This window comes from Eschrichtius robustus, chromosome 1 (genome assembly GCF_028021215.1).
Source record: "Eschrichtius robustus isolate mEscRob2 chromosome 1, mEscRob2.pri, whole genome shotgun sequence".
NCBI lineage: Eukaryota > Metazoa > Chordata > Mammalia > Artiodactyla > Eschrichtiidae > Eschrichtius > Eschrichtius robustus.
Window position 1 is genome coordinate 37,197,864 of NC_090824.1, and position 13,930 is coordinate 37,211,793.

Here is a 13,930-nt window from a genome sequence, read left to right on the forward strand (position 1 = left end):
GAACAAGACCAAAACCAGCATTACGATAACTAAACAACCCACACAAGTTCTCTTACAGGAACACTTCCAGCTCAATACGTTTAACAAATTGTCAAGACAACATCCTACCAGACCTGGTGAACTAATAGAACTGTGTAGGGCTATGACCTTCTCTTAGCACAAAAGGCCTTTAAAGACCAAAAAGAACAGTTAACTTCTGGCCTGTGTGTTACCCACTTCACCTGGTGGAGAAGGGCACCCACAGGAGCCAAATCTGACTCTGGACCCTCAGCAAGTGAGGTGATGAGTCCCCTGTGACATATGCGGTGCCTGTCATATGGCAGGCTCTCATCAACAGCTCCCAAAGCACAGGCTTAATAACCAATAGCAGTAACTGAAGAAGAGAACAAAGGTGAAAGCTGGGCTGCACAATCAGCACCAGGAGATGTTTGCTGGCCGTTTCCCACACTCCCCCTCGACTCCTACACTTTATACTTACTTGAAGGTGTTCACGGCCACTACCACTGGAACTCCAAACATCCTGGCATTTTCAATTTGTTTCTTCAAGTTACTGAAGCCTTTTTCAACCAGCTCCAGGTTCTGCAGAAACAACAGTGGAAGGTCTGTGAGGTCAGAGAGCAGAACTGAAAACAGTTGCAGGTTCTTCTTAAAAGAGAAACTGTCTCCTTGACCCAGAAGCCGCTCACTGTCAGGACAAGCCAACAGAGACATGCTGGAGCCTGCAGCCCTGGAGTGAGCTGTGCTCCCGTCCTGGCTGCCCTGAAAGGGTGAGATTTGCTGGTGCATCTGCCCTCATCGTGCTGTATCTTAATAGCTTATTTGCTGTTTGAACGGAATCAGCCGCCTTTAAATAAATTATATTTACGACCCCTGTTTTATAGATTGTATGTACTTATATGGTACAGCAGTACAAACCGACTCTGTTCAGCATGGCACAGACCCTGCCATCAGAAGACAGGGCCTAGCATATACATAGTGTGTGGCATTTGTCAGAAAACATGGAGTCATCAGTGATGCTTTCACGGGTTTAAATGATCTCAACCATAAACCTTTTTTTTTTTAAATTAATTTTTATTGGTATATAGTTGCTTTACAATGTTGTGTTAGAACCATAAACCTTCTTGTGTCAGAAATGAGATAAATACCATTTTTAAGAACCAAATACTATGAAATTTAAAGGAAAGTAATTAAGGAAACACATTTTAAAATATTTTAAAATACGCTTCCTGGAGCACTGCTTGCAGCATGGGAAAACTGCAAACAACACAAAGCTCCTTCAATAGGGGATTGAGCCAGTGACTCATGATATACACACTCGATAAATATGTATCAGGTACATGTTATGAAAAGTGCGAAAATCTGTATTAGCATGGAACCTCTCAAAGATGTACTGAAACGGCAAAACTATGAAGAGATTAATTAATCCCATTTTTGGACAAATACAAAAATACATGTGCATATTCATGGAATTTTTTAAAAATGTTGAGAGATACGCACCAACTGTTAACAGGGGACTCAAATCATATATATATTATATTCTTGTATTATTTAATTTTTTTTTACAAAGTGTATATTATTATATAAGCTTAAAATACATTAAGTATTTTAAAAATGAAAATATCATAGGCTTATATAAAAATAAGTACACTAGATCGTGAGTAAAACCCAGCAGTAATAGCGCTTGGTTTGTGGATTCCATAAAACAGCAGAAAAAAGGTAAGATATAGAAAACAACTGAGATCATTATAAACATGATTTATGCTTTTTCCCCCTTTAATAACTGAAAACTGAGATTAGAATTTAGTTGACATTCTAAAGAGCACAGCTAATTCCTTACCTCTAGTCACATGAAAACCAATTAATACGTAAGATTGATTGAGAACAGTTTTAAATAAGTAGAATTTCTTAAATGAAGACACCAGCTGGGCCAGTGAGGGGCAGTTGCTCTAATTAGATGCAGGAAAGGCTGTGGGGTGGCAGGAGGGCCAGAACTGTGAATTCCCCTCCTACGCATGAATCAGACAAATGACCATAAAAGGCAAATCATAACTCAGAAGACAGGCAAACTGAAGGCACCAGCAATTCTTTGCTAGCTGCTTTTGAATTACTTCATTTGGGGGCTGAAAAGTGACCCTGTACTGCCTGACAAATTAAAAGCCTCCAAAAAAGGCAGAAAACTTGAATCAACAGTGATAGCAGCTGAACTTACCATCTCATTCGGGGGCCTAATCTCCCACATGATAACCCCAAACTGGTGCTAGAGATGTTTCTTCGATGGTAAATGATATAAATATGAAAAGGTTTGAGCTCACAATTCCTTGAGCTCCTGCTTAATGCCATAAACCAAATCAGTTTATGAAAACTGCCTAGAAAAATAACCAGGATGCTGACCCTATCTTGGCCGCTTAATATGGATTTAACTCTGCAGAGGAAAAAGCATTTCAAAAAAGGCCCCTACTTGCTTCTGATATGAACGTCATTTGAGAATCAACGAGCTAATGCAGGGAAGACAAGGAAACTTCCATGAGATTAGTGCAGGGTTTCTCAGCCTCAGCACTACTGACATTTTGGGCTGAATATTTCTTTATAGTGGAGAGAGTGTCCTATGCATTGTAGCATCCCTGGCCTCTACCCACTGAATGCCAGTAGCACTCCCCACCTCAAGTTGCAACAATCAAAAATGTCTCTAGACATTGCGAAATGTCCTGGGGTGAGGGTTGGGATGGGGGGAATTGCTTGTGGTTGAGAACCAACCACTGGTCTAGGGGAGTGGTTTTACTGACATCCTATGCAGGCAATTGCTTTTTGAGGCATTTCTTCCCTGTTTCATTTAGTACAGCTCTTCAGCACACTGCAGACCTGTTAGCACACCCTGCTCCCAAGAGCAACCTTGGGTCATAGCAACAGCCCAGTCATCTCTAAATGGGCCAGGCTGAGAAATGCTGATTCAGAATGTGGTGCTTTCTAGGCCAAGTAATTAGAAGTGACTGAAGTTACCTCCTCTATGTAAGCCTTGGGCAGAGGAAGTCCAGCAGTAACCTGGAAGGAAAAGAAGCAAAGTCAGAGGCATTTTCTACTTACAATTAGAGTTCAGCTTCAAACAGTGCTTTGCCATGTGTTAAAGGCCAGAAGCTGCATGCCTGGGGGATACACAGCAGTAGAAGGTTGTTTTCTGCCCTACAGATTTACAGCTATGACCAATACTACAGCACAGAACAAAAATGACTGCTTTGAGCAGAGTGGGAGAGCTTCGTGGCCTGAATTGAAGAGGTGAGAAGGGATGAATCTATGAAGGCAGGTGAGGGAAGGGATGTGTCCTTGGCAGGGGCAAAACCCCAGCGAGTGAAGCACACAGCAGTGGGGGTGGAAGTAAAGCTGAGTGTAGAGACAAAGGCAGCTGTGAGCCCTGCAAAAGCCACCCTGAGACATCTGCTGTGAAGTCTGAGATGCCCTGCGATGGGTTCATGAGCTGGTCCATGGAGCCAGCCCACTCCTTTGTGGAGCTGAACGGGGCACGTGAGCAACATGAACAAGAGGGAAACAACACGCAAGGCTTTTCTCCCTCTATGGGTGCTCACTGTTCCAGAGGTACCTGGTGGGTCAGCCCTGCTGCATCCACAGGGAAGTGCAACAGGGGTGAAGGCGCCAGTCCCAGGGACCCCACTGGGCAATGGACAGTGATTAAGAGGCCTTCAGCTTGCTCTGCTCCCTTTCCTCAGAGACACCATGGTGCTCCAACTCCAAAGGGGCCTCGGAGAGGCGGGGCAGGAAGCAGGGACCTGAGCCCACGGTCCGGGCCGCACGTGGCTCCAGCAGGTAGCAGGAGCAGCAGGCGAGGGTCCCGGCAGAGCTGTGCGCAAAGCTCTCCCCTCAGTGCTGCCAGCTTACGCGCCCACAGTGTTTTCCAGGCATGAGATCAGGAGGAGAGGAGGTGCAAAGGCGTGAGGGTGAGTGAGGGGGTGCAAGAGAGAGAAATGTTGGTTATGAGCAGCAAGAAAAAGGGAGTCTGTCCTGCACTCCTAGCAGAAAGGGGCTTCCTGGGTTAGGAGTGCCTCGGGGACAAGTACGGCTGGAGAGGTGTGCTGGGGTTGCGACAGCAGTGGCTCTCCCCTTAGTGGGGACCTAATCCTTTCATGAGGTCCAAGAGTTCAAGACTATTTCCATAATTCTAAGACATTATGGCTCTTTTCACTCTCATTATTTCCTGAGTATACAATGGACTTTTCCAAAGATTATGGGACATGTGGTATCACAACAGATCAAATGCCAAAGATGAGAATCCATCGGTCTTCGATTAAGCCAGATACTGAAGAGATCTGAAAAACGTACAATGCCTAAATGTTGTTTTGGAAAATATAGTCACTTTTCACTTAAAAAATGTTATTTTTGTTAATATTTATGTCAATATTTAATTTCTAATATAGTAAATATCACCAGACATAACTCACCTGAACAAAGAGCTCTTTTAGGCCCTTAATAATTTTTAAGAGCGTAACGAAGTTCTGAGACCAACATTCTTGAGAACTGCTGTAACAGGAAAACCCCTGATCACTACACTAAGAAACAGGGATTTTCTTCTGTCGGTGAGGGAGGTCTTATTTATCAAGTTACTAGACCAGCTCCCAGAGGACAGGAATTTAATACTTCTTCAACTAATTTCTGAAAACAAGCACCATGTCTTCATATGCAGGTGCTGAAGAAAAGGTGTTAAAATAATAGAGCAAAAAGTACAATTTCTAAGCAGTATGAATTCAGGAAAACACAAAGTTCAGGTTGGAGCTGAAGATAAACCATGCTCACCTGTTTCTCCCCATCACCTGGAGGCAGTCTGGAGCTCCTTCTCCCCCGACTCCAAGCTGTTAGTCGTCCTGCCCAGCACCCGCCTCCCAATAAGGGGCTGACCTCTATCTCAGCTAAATGGTTTGGTTGGCTGGCTGCCAGCACCACCATTAGAGGGAAAAGGGACTCAGATTTTAAAAGAACAGTCTGAACATAAAGGAGTTTTTTGTAAATATAGCGAAGCACATGTCCTTGGAGGGGTTTTGATATTATCAGGTGTTTTGTTCCGAAAGGTAGGCCATGAAGACAACCTTGGCCCTCTTAAAATGCCAAGAGCTGGTACTGCCTAGGAGTGATAAGGCGGCCAGCACAAGAGCCGTCTGAACATCCCCTGCTTCTGGCAACCCATTAATCATGAGGACAAGAGCAGCCTAATGAAGAAAGTGGCACAAGTCATCCAGTTTCCCTTTAGCCTTCAGAACATTTCTGAGAATCAAACTCTTCCAACTCCTGTTCCTCACCGTGGGGCCGCCTCCGTGCATTTTCAGAGCCCTGACAGTGGCAACAAGCACCACCACATGCGGGCGGAGACCAGAATACCGGCATTTGATGTTAAAGAACTTTTCCATTCCAATGTCTGCTCCGAATCCTGCTTCAGTCACTGTCATGAGAAAAGCAACTGTAAAAATGCCATCCCAACTCCCTTGATGTTAAAAGAAAAAACAGTCTATCATTGATTCTGCAAAAGCACTCACCTACAAACCCTTCAGGACCAACAAGCTTGAGTGCAATCCGGTCTGCAATGATGGAGGAATTCCCGTGTGCGATGTTGGCAAATGGCCCAGCATGAACAAATACTGGAGTGCCCTGTGGAAATCAAGGCATCATGAGCGAAGCTGCCCATCCTGCTTCAAAAGGGACCACTCGGTAAGGGGACCAAAATTAGCCGGAATCCAAAAGAAAAAGACTTCCCAAGGGAAAGTATGAAGCCGCCTCGTTTAGATTTCAGTAAAGTCCCAGTCACAACTATGAGAAAGAATGGGAAGAAAGAGATGACCAGGGAGAGAAGGTCTCTGACTCCCCAGGAACAATCTGCTTTACAACCAATCCAGGAAGGCAGGAGTCACCCTGCTCACCTCTAATGTCTGCATGAGATTGGGCTTGATGGCGTCCTTCATGAGTACTGTCAATGCCCCGCTCACTCCCTGCAAAACAAAGGCACGAAGGGCTACCTTTTGAAGCCAAAATTCAACATTCTTAGGTCTTCCTTTTTTAGCCATCTTGGACCAATGAGTACTTTTACCTAAACTAGACCACCCATTTACTTGTTTATTTATTTTTCAGGATATACAATAAAGTTGCCAATTATCTTAAGGGAGAAGAGAGAATGAAAATGACATCCATATGTAAATTCTGGAAAAATACATAACCCTGGACACAAGCATCTCAGTGAAGCTCTGTTGCTGATCGATGTGGAGAATCCATTTTAAACTCATTTACGGTATGGAAATGCTAGGTCCTAAGAGTACTGAATTATAGGTAACTTTGGTGTCTGGGCAGAAATGGCTATAAACCTGATTTAATATGTGTCTCCTGTACCTTAAACTGAAAATTTACCCAGGAGTTCAACACCAACTCTTATATATCAGGTCCCTCTTTTTAAGCCATCCAACCACAGATGAACAAACTGGTATCACTGTAAGATAAAGCTATGAATCCCACTTATATTCAGTTTTAATGAGTTTCTAAGTTCCTTGGTGTAAAAATTTAAAACAATTTCTCTTCTTATACACATTAGCTGTGAAAACAGGAAATTAATATTTCCCCCCTTTTCCGGATTCATCTGACAGACCGCTAATCATAGGCCAACCATTTTGGCGTGTATGTCAACACAAACAGGCTTTTAAAAAAGTAATCTAGGGGACTTCCCTGGTGGTGCAGTGGTTAGGAATCTGCCTGCCAATGCAGGGGACACGGGTTCGATCCCTGGTCCGGGAAGATCCCACATGTCGCAGAGCAACTAAGCCCGTGCGCCACAACTACTGAGCCTGTGCTCTAGAGCCCGTGCTCCGCAACAAGAGCAGCCACCGCAATGAGAAGCCCGCGCACCACGATGAAGAGTAGCCCCCGCGCGCCGCAACTAGAGAAAGCCCGCGCACAGCTACGAAGACCCAACGCAGCCAAAAAAAAAACCAAAACGTAATCTATAAGATTATCTCATTTCAAACTCCACAATACCATGTAGATAGTTCAGAAATAATCCTGATGTGGACAATGAATATAGCAGGACCAGCAGAAGAACTGGCCGAGCTGTCCCCAGTGTGGTCACCAGCGTGGATATGGTGCCGAGCCTCACGATGAGAGGCCTCTGTGCAGGGAGGCCTGTCGCGGGGAGGGGCCGGGGGTGACTCGAAGCTCAGCTCTAAGGGCCTCGCTTGGACTCCTGATGCTCTCTGAAACCGAAGTCAGATACCCTCTCTTGGAAATACTCACAGGCTGAAGATATTGCTCAAACCACCTGTGGTCTATTATTGGAGCATACCGTCTATCACTCACTATGAAGTACTTTTTATAAACTTCATAATTATCTAGTAAGTAGCAAGATCATATGAATTTATTAGTTAATTGCAGCATCTTAAGTACGCCACCGTTTTTGTTAGTGGTAACTGCTGAGACATGCGGGGACAACAGACACAGATGGATCGCCAAGTCTGGAGTGCCCGGGTACCCACCAGATCTTCGGCACTAATGGGCTCCCCTTTCTTGCTGGATGCCACCACCATTTTGCTCAGTCTCTCTCTCATGTCTTTTAGAGAACTGGTGAGAGCCAGGACAGCCATGATTTCACTGGCCACGGAGATATCAAACTGGGCCTGTTGGCAGGGAAAAGACGCATCAGGGAAAACTGTGTTAAACAGAAGCGTGGAATGCAAAAGTAATCCTTGTTTGCATCCCAGGCTTAAACAAATAGCTTAAAAGGACAGAATAAAAGAACAGTACACAAAGAACGTAATGAAAATAACCTTCCAACAGCAAAAATTTGTAATTAATTATTCTAAGACCTTGAGTAGTCGATTTTTACACATAAATGTTCTAGTAGGACCAACAATCCCTGTGAAGGCAGCTTGTAATCATGTGATTATGGTTTCCCTAACATACAAGGGACTAACTCAGAAGCTCTTACACCGAAGAGACATACTGCAAAATGGCCACAAAAAAGAAGCAATTTTAATCAATTCATGTACAAGGATATTCACTTGGGGCACTCCACCTCCAGGAAAAAATACTGGGGGAAAAATACACAGGTGACACATGGGATTTACTGCAAAAGCTGTCAGGAGTGCTCAATACCACACACCTACTCACTCTCATTTTACAAGGGAGAAGGCAGAACAACACCTGGCAGTATCAGTTGATCAGGAGGGGATGGAGGAGGATAGAAGCAGCAAGGATCTAGTGCCCATGAACTAATTTACTTAGAAAGGAACAGGCAGTTACCGTCCGTGTGTGCCCCTTCTCCGTCGGAGCCTGTCCAATTGTGATCTTCCTCAGGAATCTGTCATTGGTATCCAGCACTAGGGTAGAAAAGGAAGATACAGTAGAGGGAAAATACAGCAGATACAGTAGAGAGGGAAAAGGACCATAAAGTCAAAGGAACCAGCAGAATTTTAAGCAACAAATCTAACTTAATGACTATAATATTTGATTTCAAAATTTATGGTAAAGCTAGAATATGGGTCCAAGTTTAGAAATGATGTTTGCATACCATTAATGTGCAGGAATTAAAGACAGGACTGTAGAGTGGCTTGGTTTATTCTTCCTAGAGAATTCAAATAATTAACTAGAAATCTGGAATCTGTTTCAAAGCATATTCCACACTCCACAAAAAACAGAGCAGACCAGTTTTTCAAAAGGCCGAGGTTTATGTTGTTCTGTGGGATGACTCACTGATCTTATATAACCCTGAGACACACAAGGTCCGTAAACACAGGGCAAAGGCAATGCCTTTTGAAGCAGGCTGGGTAACAGACCTGCTCTTTCCTTTAGCACACTTAGAAGAAGTAATTTCCATTCTGATGACAGAACATCTTTCCAACTGCATACCCTTGGAAAACATGGCAAAGATCAACCTACTAACTAATCTTAATCCCACCTCCTAGGTCTAACTACGGTGAACACTTTAGTGTATTCCCAATTTTGTTTTTTGTATGACATACCAAAAATAACAACAAAACACAAAATGAACAACAGCAGCAAACCAGTTCACACTCTTTTAGGGTGGGTCAAAGAGGAGAGGCACTTTCAAGGTACTTGATAACATGCCAAGTTATTTTCCTTAAAGACTGTAATAATCTAAACACTAAAAGCAGTGTCTTGTGCAGCACTTGGAGAAACACACACACCACCCCATTCGGTAAGTGAAGGATGTAATGAGTTGTTGGAGTTTGTCCTTATTTTTTTTTAAAAAATAGTGTCTAGCTCCTTGCATCTAATTTCTGTGTATAAAACAGCCAGTCAGTGGGTATGATCCATGTTTTCCCTTGTCTGCTTCTACTTTCTTAGAAAGCATGAATTACATATAAAGCAAAGGAAAAATGATTGAGATAATAAATTTTCAAAATGGATCTTTAGCTTATTCCTCATAAAATATTATACCATATGTCTAAAGCTATTGAAGCAAAGGAAGAGAAATATCAGTGTGGTTTTAGATATTAGGAGAGCTGCCTTAAAAATGCCATTAGCTAGCACAGTTACTGAGCCAATGACAGTCACAAGTACAGTCAATAAATTGCTTGTTAGCTGCATTCTGTGCATCTAGATGAAAATTTCTTCTCAGCAGTGACAGAGTTTAGATGCATACACTGTTGGTACAAAATAAAACTCTAAGCCATGCTGGTTGACATAGAGAAAAGTAACATCTGGCAGTGAAACCAGGCAACTCACTCACCAATCTGCTGAATGTTTAAACCCTGAAGGCTACCTACTTTGTTACAAGAGAGTTTAAGAAAATGACGTAAAAGTGAGTAGGCAAGCTCCAGACCTACAAGAAAAATCAAGTCACTTATGCCAGACAAGAATTCAAAGAATAAAGGGCAACAAGATTTAAGAAGTGATTAAACATCACTTCTCTACTTAATGACACCAAAACTTTCTGCATAAAATGAAAGTTGCAAAATGTTATTTTTGGTTTATGTATGAACTTCCTTAAAACCCTCCTCACGCCAATGAACACTGAAGAGCCAGCAAAATGTCCAACTAACCGAACAAAAGGAGGTTTGATTACAGCTAATAAGGAGAGATTGATGGAGGTGGCCAGGAAAACGAGTGAGTCGCCATCTTAGCCAGGCCTTAACCATGAAAATACCAACACACAAGCTATGGACCTCCCATTTTACCAACCCTAAGGGAGGGCATGGGGCGTGCAGTATAACCAAACCAATGGGGTGTACACCCTGCTCTGGTACCTCTTTGCCAAGTTATAGTTTCTGGATCAATGTCCAATCTTGCAAATCTGTTTATCTCTTCATCTGTCAGTGTGGTAGGGTCAGTCTTTTCAATGCCTAGTCTCTGAAGAGGTAGGAAAATTAAAACAAAAATAAGACAAACCAAACAAAAGCAGATAAGATTTAAAAAAAATGTTTTTTATCCCTATCTCCAGATAGGGGAAATATAAACCATGTTAAATTCAGAAGGGAAAACTATGATCCCTTTGGCTAAATCTTTATTTCCCATTCACACATGTACAAAGGTATTATTAACATGTTTGTCCCTATCACTGAGCACCAGAGGCATTTCCCTAAACTGAAGCCCTATGTAAACATAGTGACCAAAAAGTGTTGTACCTAACTCACCATATGCAAACATATTGAAAGGAAAAGCTTTTTCAATCAAACAGTTGAGAAGCCCAAGTCAAATGCAAAATTAGAAGGGCAAAAACAAATATCGATCAATAAAAATCAATGTAAATCACTTTTAATGCTTTTTTTAAAACTAATATGCTGACCTTTTGAATATATTTAAAGGGATAAATAGTCCTTTCAATGCAGAAGAAAAGAACAGACATTGCTCTAGCACAGTACATACTTTTTAAGTAATACTATCCTTTCACTGCCTTCTTAACTATTCCAAAAGGCACAAGAAGGGTTTGTCTCTTCCTCCTCACAGAACTTGGAAATTTGTTTACTTACAATGTGTACCATGGTCAAATACTGAAATGGAAAATGCCTTTAAAATGTACTCTCTTTTTCTCTTAACTCATGGTAGATCCGAGTGGCCCCAGCAAACCCTACTCTTCCCATAGTTCCCTTCCTGTGCTATGAGGACTTTGTTTTAAAACCTCAGGTGTGTTTTCAGAGCTGGTGCTCACTGGCTTGTCAAATAGCGTCACAAGCCTGGAACATGACATTGTTTACAGAAGTCAGCAAAACCCTCAGTCACTAAGCTGAGAATTTGCTGTTGACAACCCTTCTTGGCTGAGTACCTGGTGGGTAGACTGTGATAACACAGCACAAGAGAGGATGCCTGGGGACCAGGAAACAGAAGACTGACGTTCTAGTTCCAACCTGGTGAGGGGTGCTGTGGCCATGGACAAGTCCCTTGATCTCAAATCCTAGAGCTCTTTAAAGGATCATTTAAACGTTGAGTCCAGCCCCTCCCCACACGTGACATAAAGTTCCATCAGCAAAGGTAAGATTAGAAGTTGCCTGCTCTTCTACAGTACTTGCTGCCTTGCAGAACACAATTCTTTTACATAACAAGGTAATAGCTGACTTACCTTATGCAAGGATTTTTTGTGGGGTGTGAGAAAAAGAGAAGCTAAAAAATATCAAACTGTGTAAAAGTCACTTTTTCTCAAGTCCAGAGAAAAATGCATATATATAAATAGTGACAGAACTGTAAAGCAAGTAGGGCAAAATGTAAATCATTACTGCATCTGGAGCTTGTGTACTATTCTTACAGCATTAAAATATAAAGTTTCAAAAAATTAAAAATAAGGTGAGTGTAACTACTATTGATAACAAGGTAGCACATACCATTTACTGAATGCTTATGTGTCAGGCAGTCTAAAGAATATTTACAGATATATGACCTTTCTTTCATATGTAAAAGTAACACAAGAATATATTTTGAATTTTATTTTGAAAATTCCCTTGTGCTACCCCTTTATAGCCACACCCTTCCCCGACCCATAACTCCTGGCACCCACTGATCTATTTTCCATCACTATAGCTTTGTCTTTTGAGAATGTCATATAAATGGAAGCATACAGTATGCAACCATTTGTGGCTAGCTTCTTTCAAGCAACATAATGCCTTTGAGATTCATTCAAGTTGTTGTGTGTATCAACAGTTCATTCCTTTTTACTGTATGGATGTACCAGTTTGTTTATCCATTTATTACTGAAGGATATTTGGGTTGTTTGTAGATTCTGTTTCTATATGAATACAAGTTTGCATTTCTTTTGAGTAAATACCTAGGAGTAGAATTTCTGGGTCATATGGTACAGTGTATGTTTAATAACTACGTATTTGTAATAGAAGTTCAAATAAAATACAGAAGTAACCACTCTTGCTTAAGGCCCTGATGCTGCAAAGAGCAGGTATTCAAACTCCAGAAGCTGCTATGCTGCCATGCTGGCATCCTGACTCCTATATCCATGCTATAAAGAAGTGTCATTCTTCTTAGCTGAGAGCAGGTCATCAGTGTTCTATTGATTCTGGGACTAACCACTAAAAATTCAAAGATAAGTGAGAAACAACCTCTGCCACCCATCCTTATGTATATCATAACCTTATGACTATGGTTATGGACGAACTTGTCCAAAATCGGCTACTCTAAGGAGATTATAACCTCCTTATCAATCACCTAATTTCACACAATAGCAAAAATGAACAAGGGAAAAGCTCACCCGTAACCTCCGGATCTGGATATCAGAGAACTTTCTCACTCCATTTACTGATGGTACCAAACGATTAAAGAGGGCCTTAGAGAAAAGGAGGAAGAGGGCTTTTAAGAGAGAGGAACGCCACTGCCTTGCTACCTGCATTATTGGTACCCAAGGGTCCAACATTAATTCGAGTGCTTCAGACCTTTCGAAAGTGCCCGTGGGGGGTCTCAGCAGCCCACCTTGTCTGTCTGGGTCTGTTCGTGGAACATCCGGGCATCGATGGCCGCAGCCACAAGGTTATTAGCCGCAGTGATGGCATGGATGTCACCAGTGAGGTGGAGATTAAACTACAAAAGGGTAGAAGCCACATCAGTCTTCCAACTTCTCTGCATCTTTTCACATTCCTTCTATTGCAACCAAACCAATCCCTATGTTAAAGCCAATGGAATGTGATGGCAGCACAGCTAGCGGACAAACACCAACACAGCTATCTCTTGAAAACAAATTACTGTCTGTCCTCGGAAGGAACACTGATTCTCCCTAAGAGACATGGCCAATAACCATAAACGCCGCAGCCCTGGGAGCAACAGCAACATTGGATTAGTAAGAACACACTCACGTCCTTTGAACAGTGAGCAAGAAGTACACTGGAGCGACCCAACTCCATGCCTATACGCTGCTCCCACTTCTGTGGTATTACTTTGAATTCATTTCATGTTTGTTCTTCCCTATCTCATGCTTCATTTAATCACTTGCTTATTATTTTCACTGCAAGCCAGGCTTTGAAGTCTTTGTCACGTCAAAAAAGTAAGCTGTTTAAAAGTTGGCAAATTAAGATGTTTTTCTCTGAAGTACTGCTTCTGTTGAGGAAACAGGTCATTTGCCTACTAAGATCTCTACAATAAGCTTTAATCCCAGGAAGGAAAAACTGTAATAAAAGGTCTGATTCAACCAAATCCCAGACCGCATTACCTCTTCCATAGGAATGACCTGTGAGTAGCCGCCGCCTGCAGCACCACCTGGAGGACAGGTCAAGGTTGAAGACTCACGTTAAGCATGTTTCACCACAACTTGCAAATCAAATGAAAGCAAATCGGGTTTTGTAACTGCTCCGTATATTATTTACTTTTTACAACCATTTGGACAGATTTGATCAAGTGCTTTCTAATTTCCTTGACCAAACTAAACTGCTTGATCTTGTTCACTCTGAAGTCTCTCAACTGAAATCTGAATCTAACTGACAAAACCATAAACACATAACAT

General features: G+C 42.2%; 1 protein-coding gene across 1 annotated transcript in view; it reads right to left on the bottom strand.

Annotated features, from left to right (window-relative positions):
* Positions 1-13,930, bottom strand: part of MTHFD1 (methylenetetrahydrofolate dehydrogenase, cyclohydrolase and formyltetrahydrofolate synthetase 1) — a 58,908-nt gene that overhangs the window by 8,308 nt on the left and 36,670 nt on the right. Inside the window, exons 13-23 of the mRNA XM_068544161.1 lie at positions 13,640-13,686; positions 12,907-13,014; positions 12,689-12,763; positions 10,245-10,347; positions 8,278-8,354; positions 7,512-7,652; positions 5,916-5,984; positions 5,535-5,646; positions 5,301-5,440; positions 2,998-3,039; positions 479-579 (exon numbers count right to left, since the gene is read on the bottom strand). Coding sequence (XP_068400262.1) covers positions 479-579; positions 2,998-3,039; positions 5,301-5,440; positions 5,535-5,646; positions 5,916-5,984; positions 7,512-7,652; positions 8,278-8,354; positions 10,245-10,347; positions 12,689-12,763; positions 12,907-13,014; positions 13,640-13,686 — 1,015 coding nt within the window. The remainder of the gene's footprint in view (positions 1-478; positions 580-2,997; positions 3,040-5,300; positions 5,441-5,534; positions 5,647-5,915; positions 5,985-7,511; positions 7,653-8,277; positions 8,355-10,244; positions 10,348-12,688; positions 12,764-12,906; positions 13,015-13,639; positions 13,687-13,930) is intronic.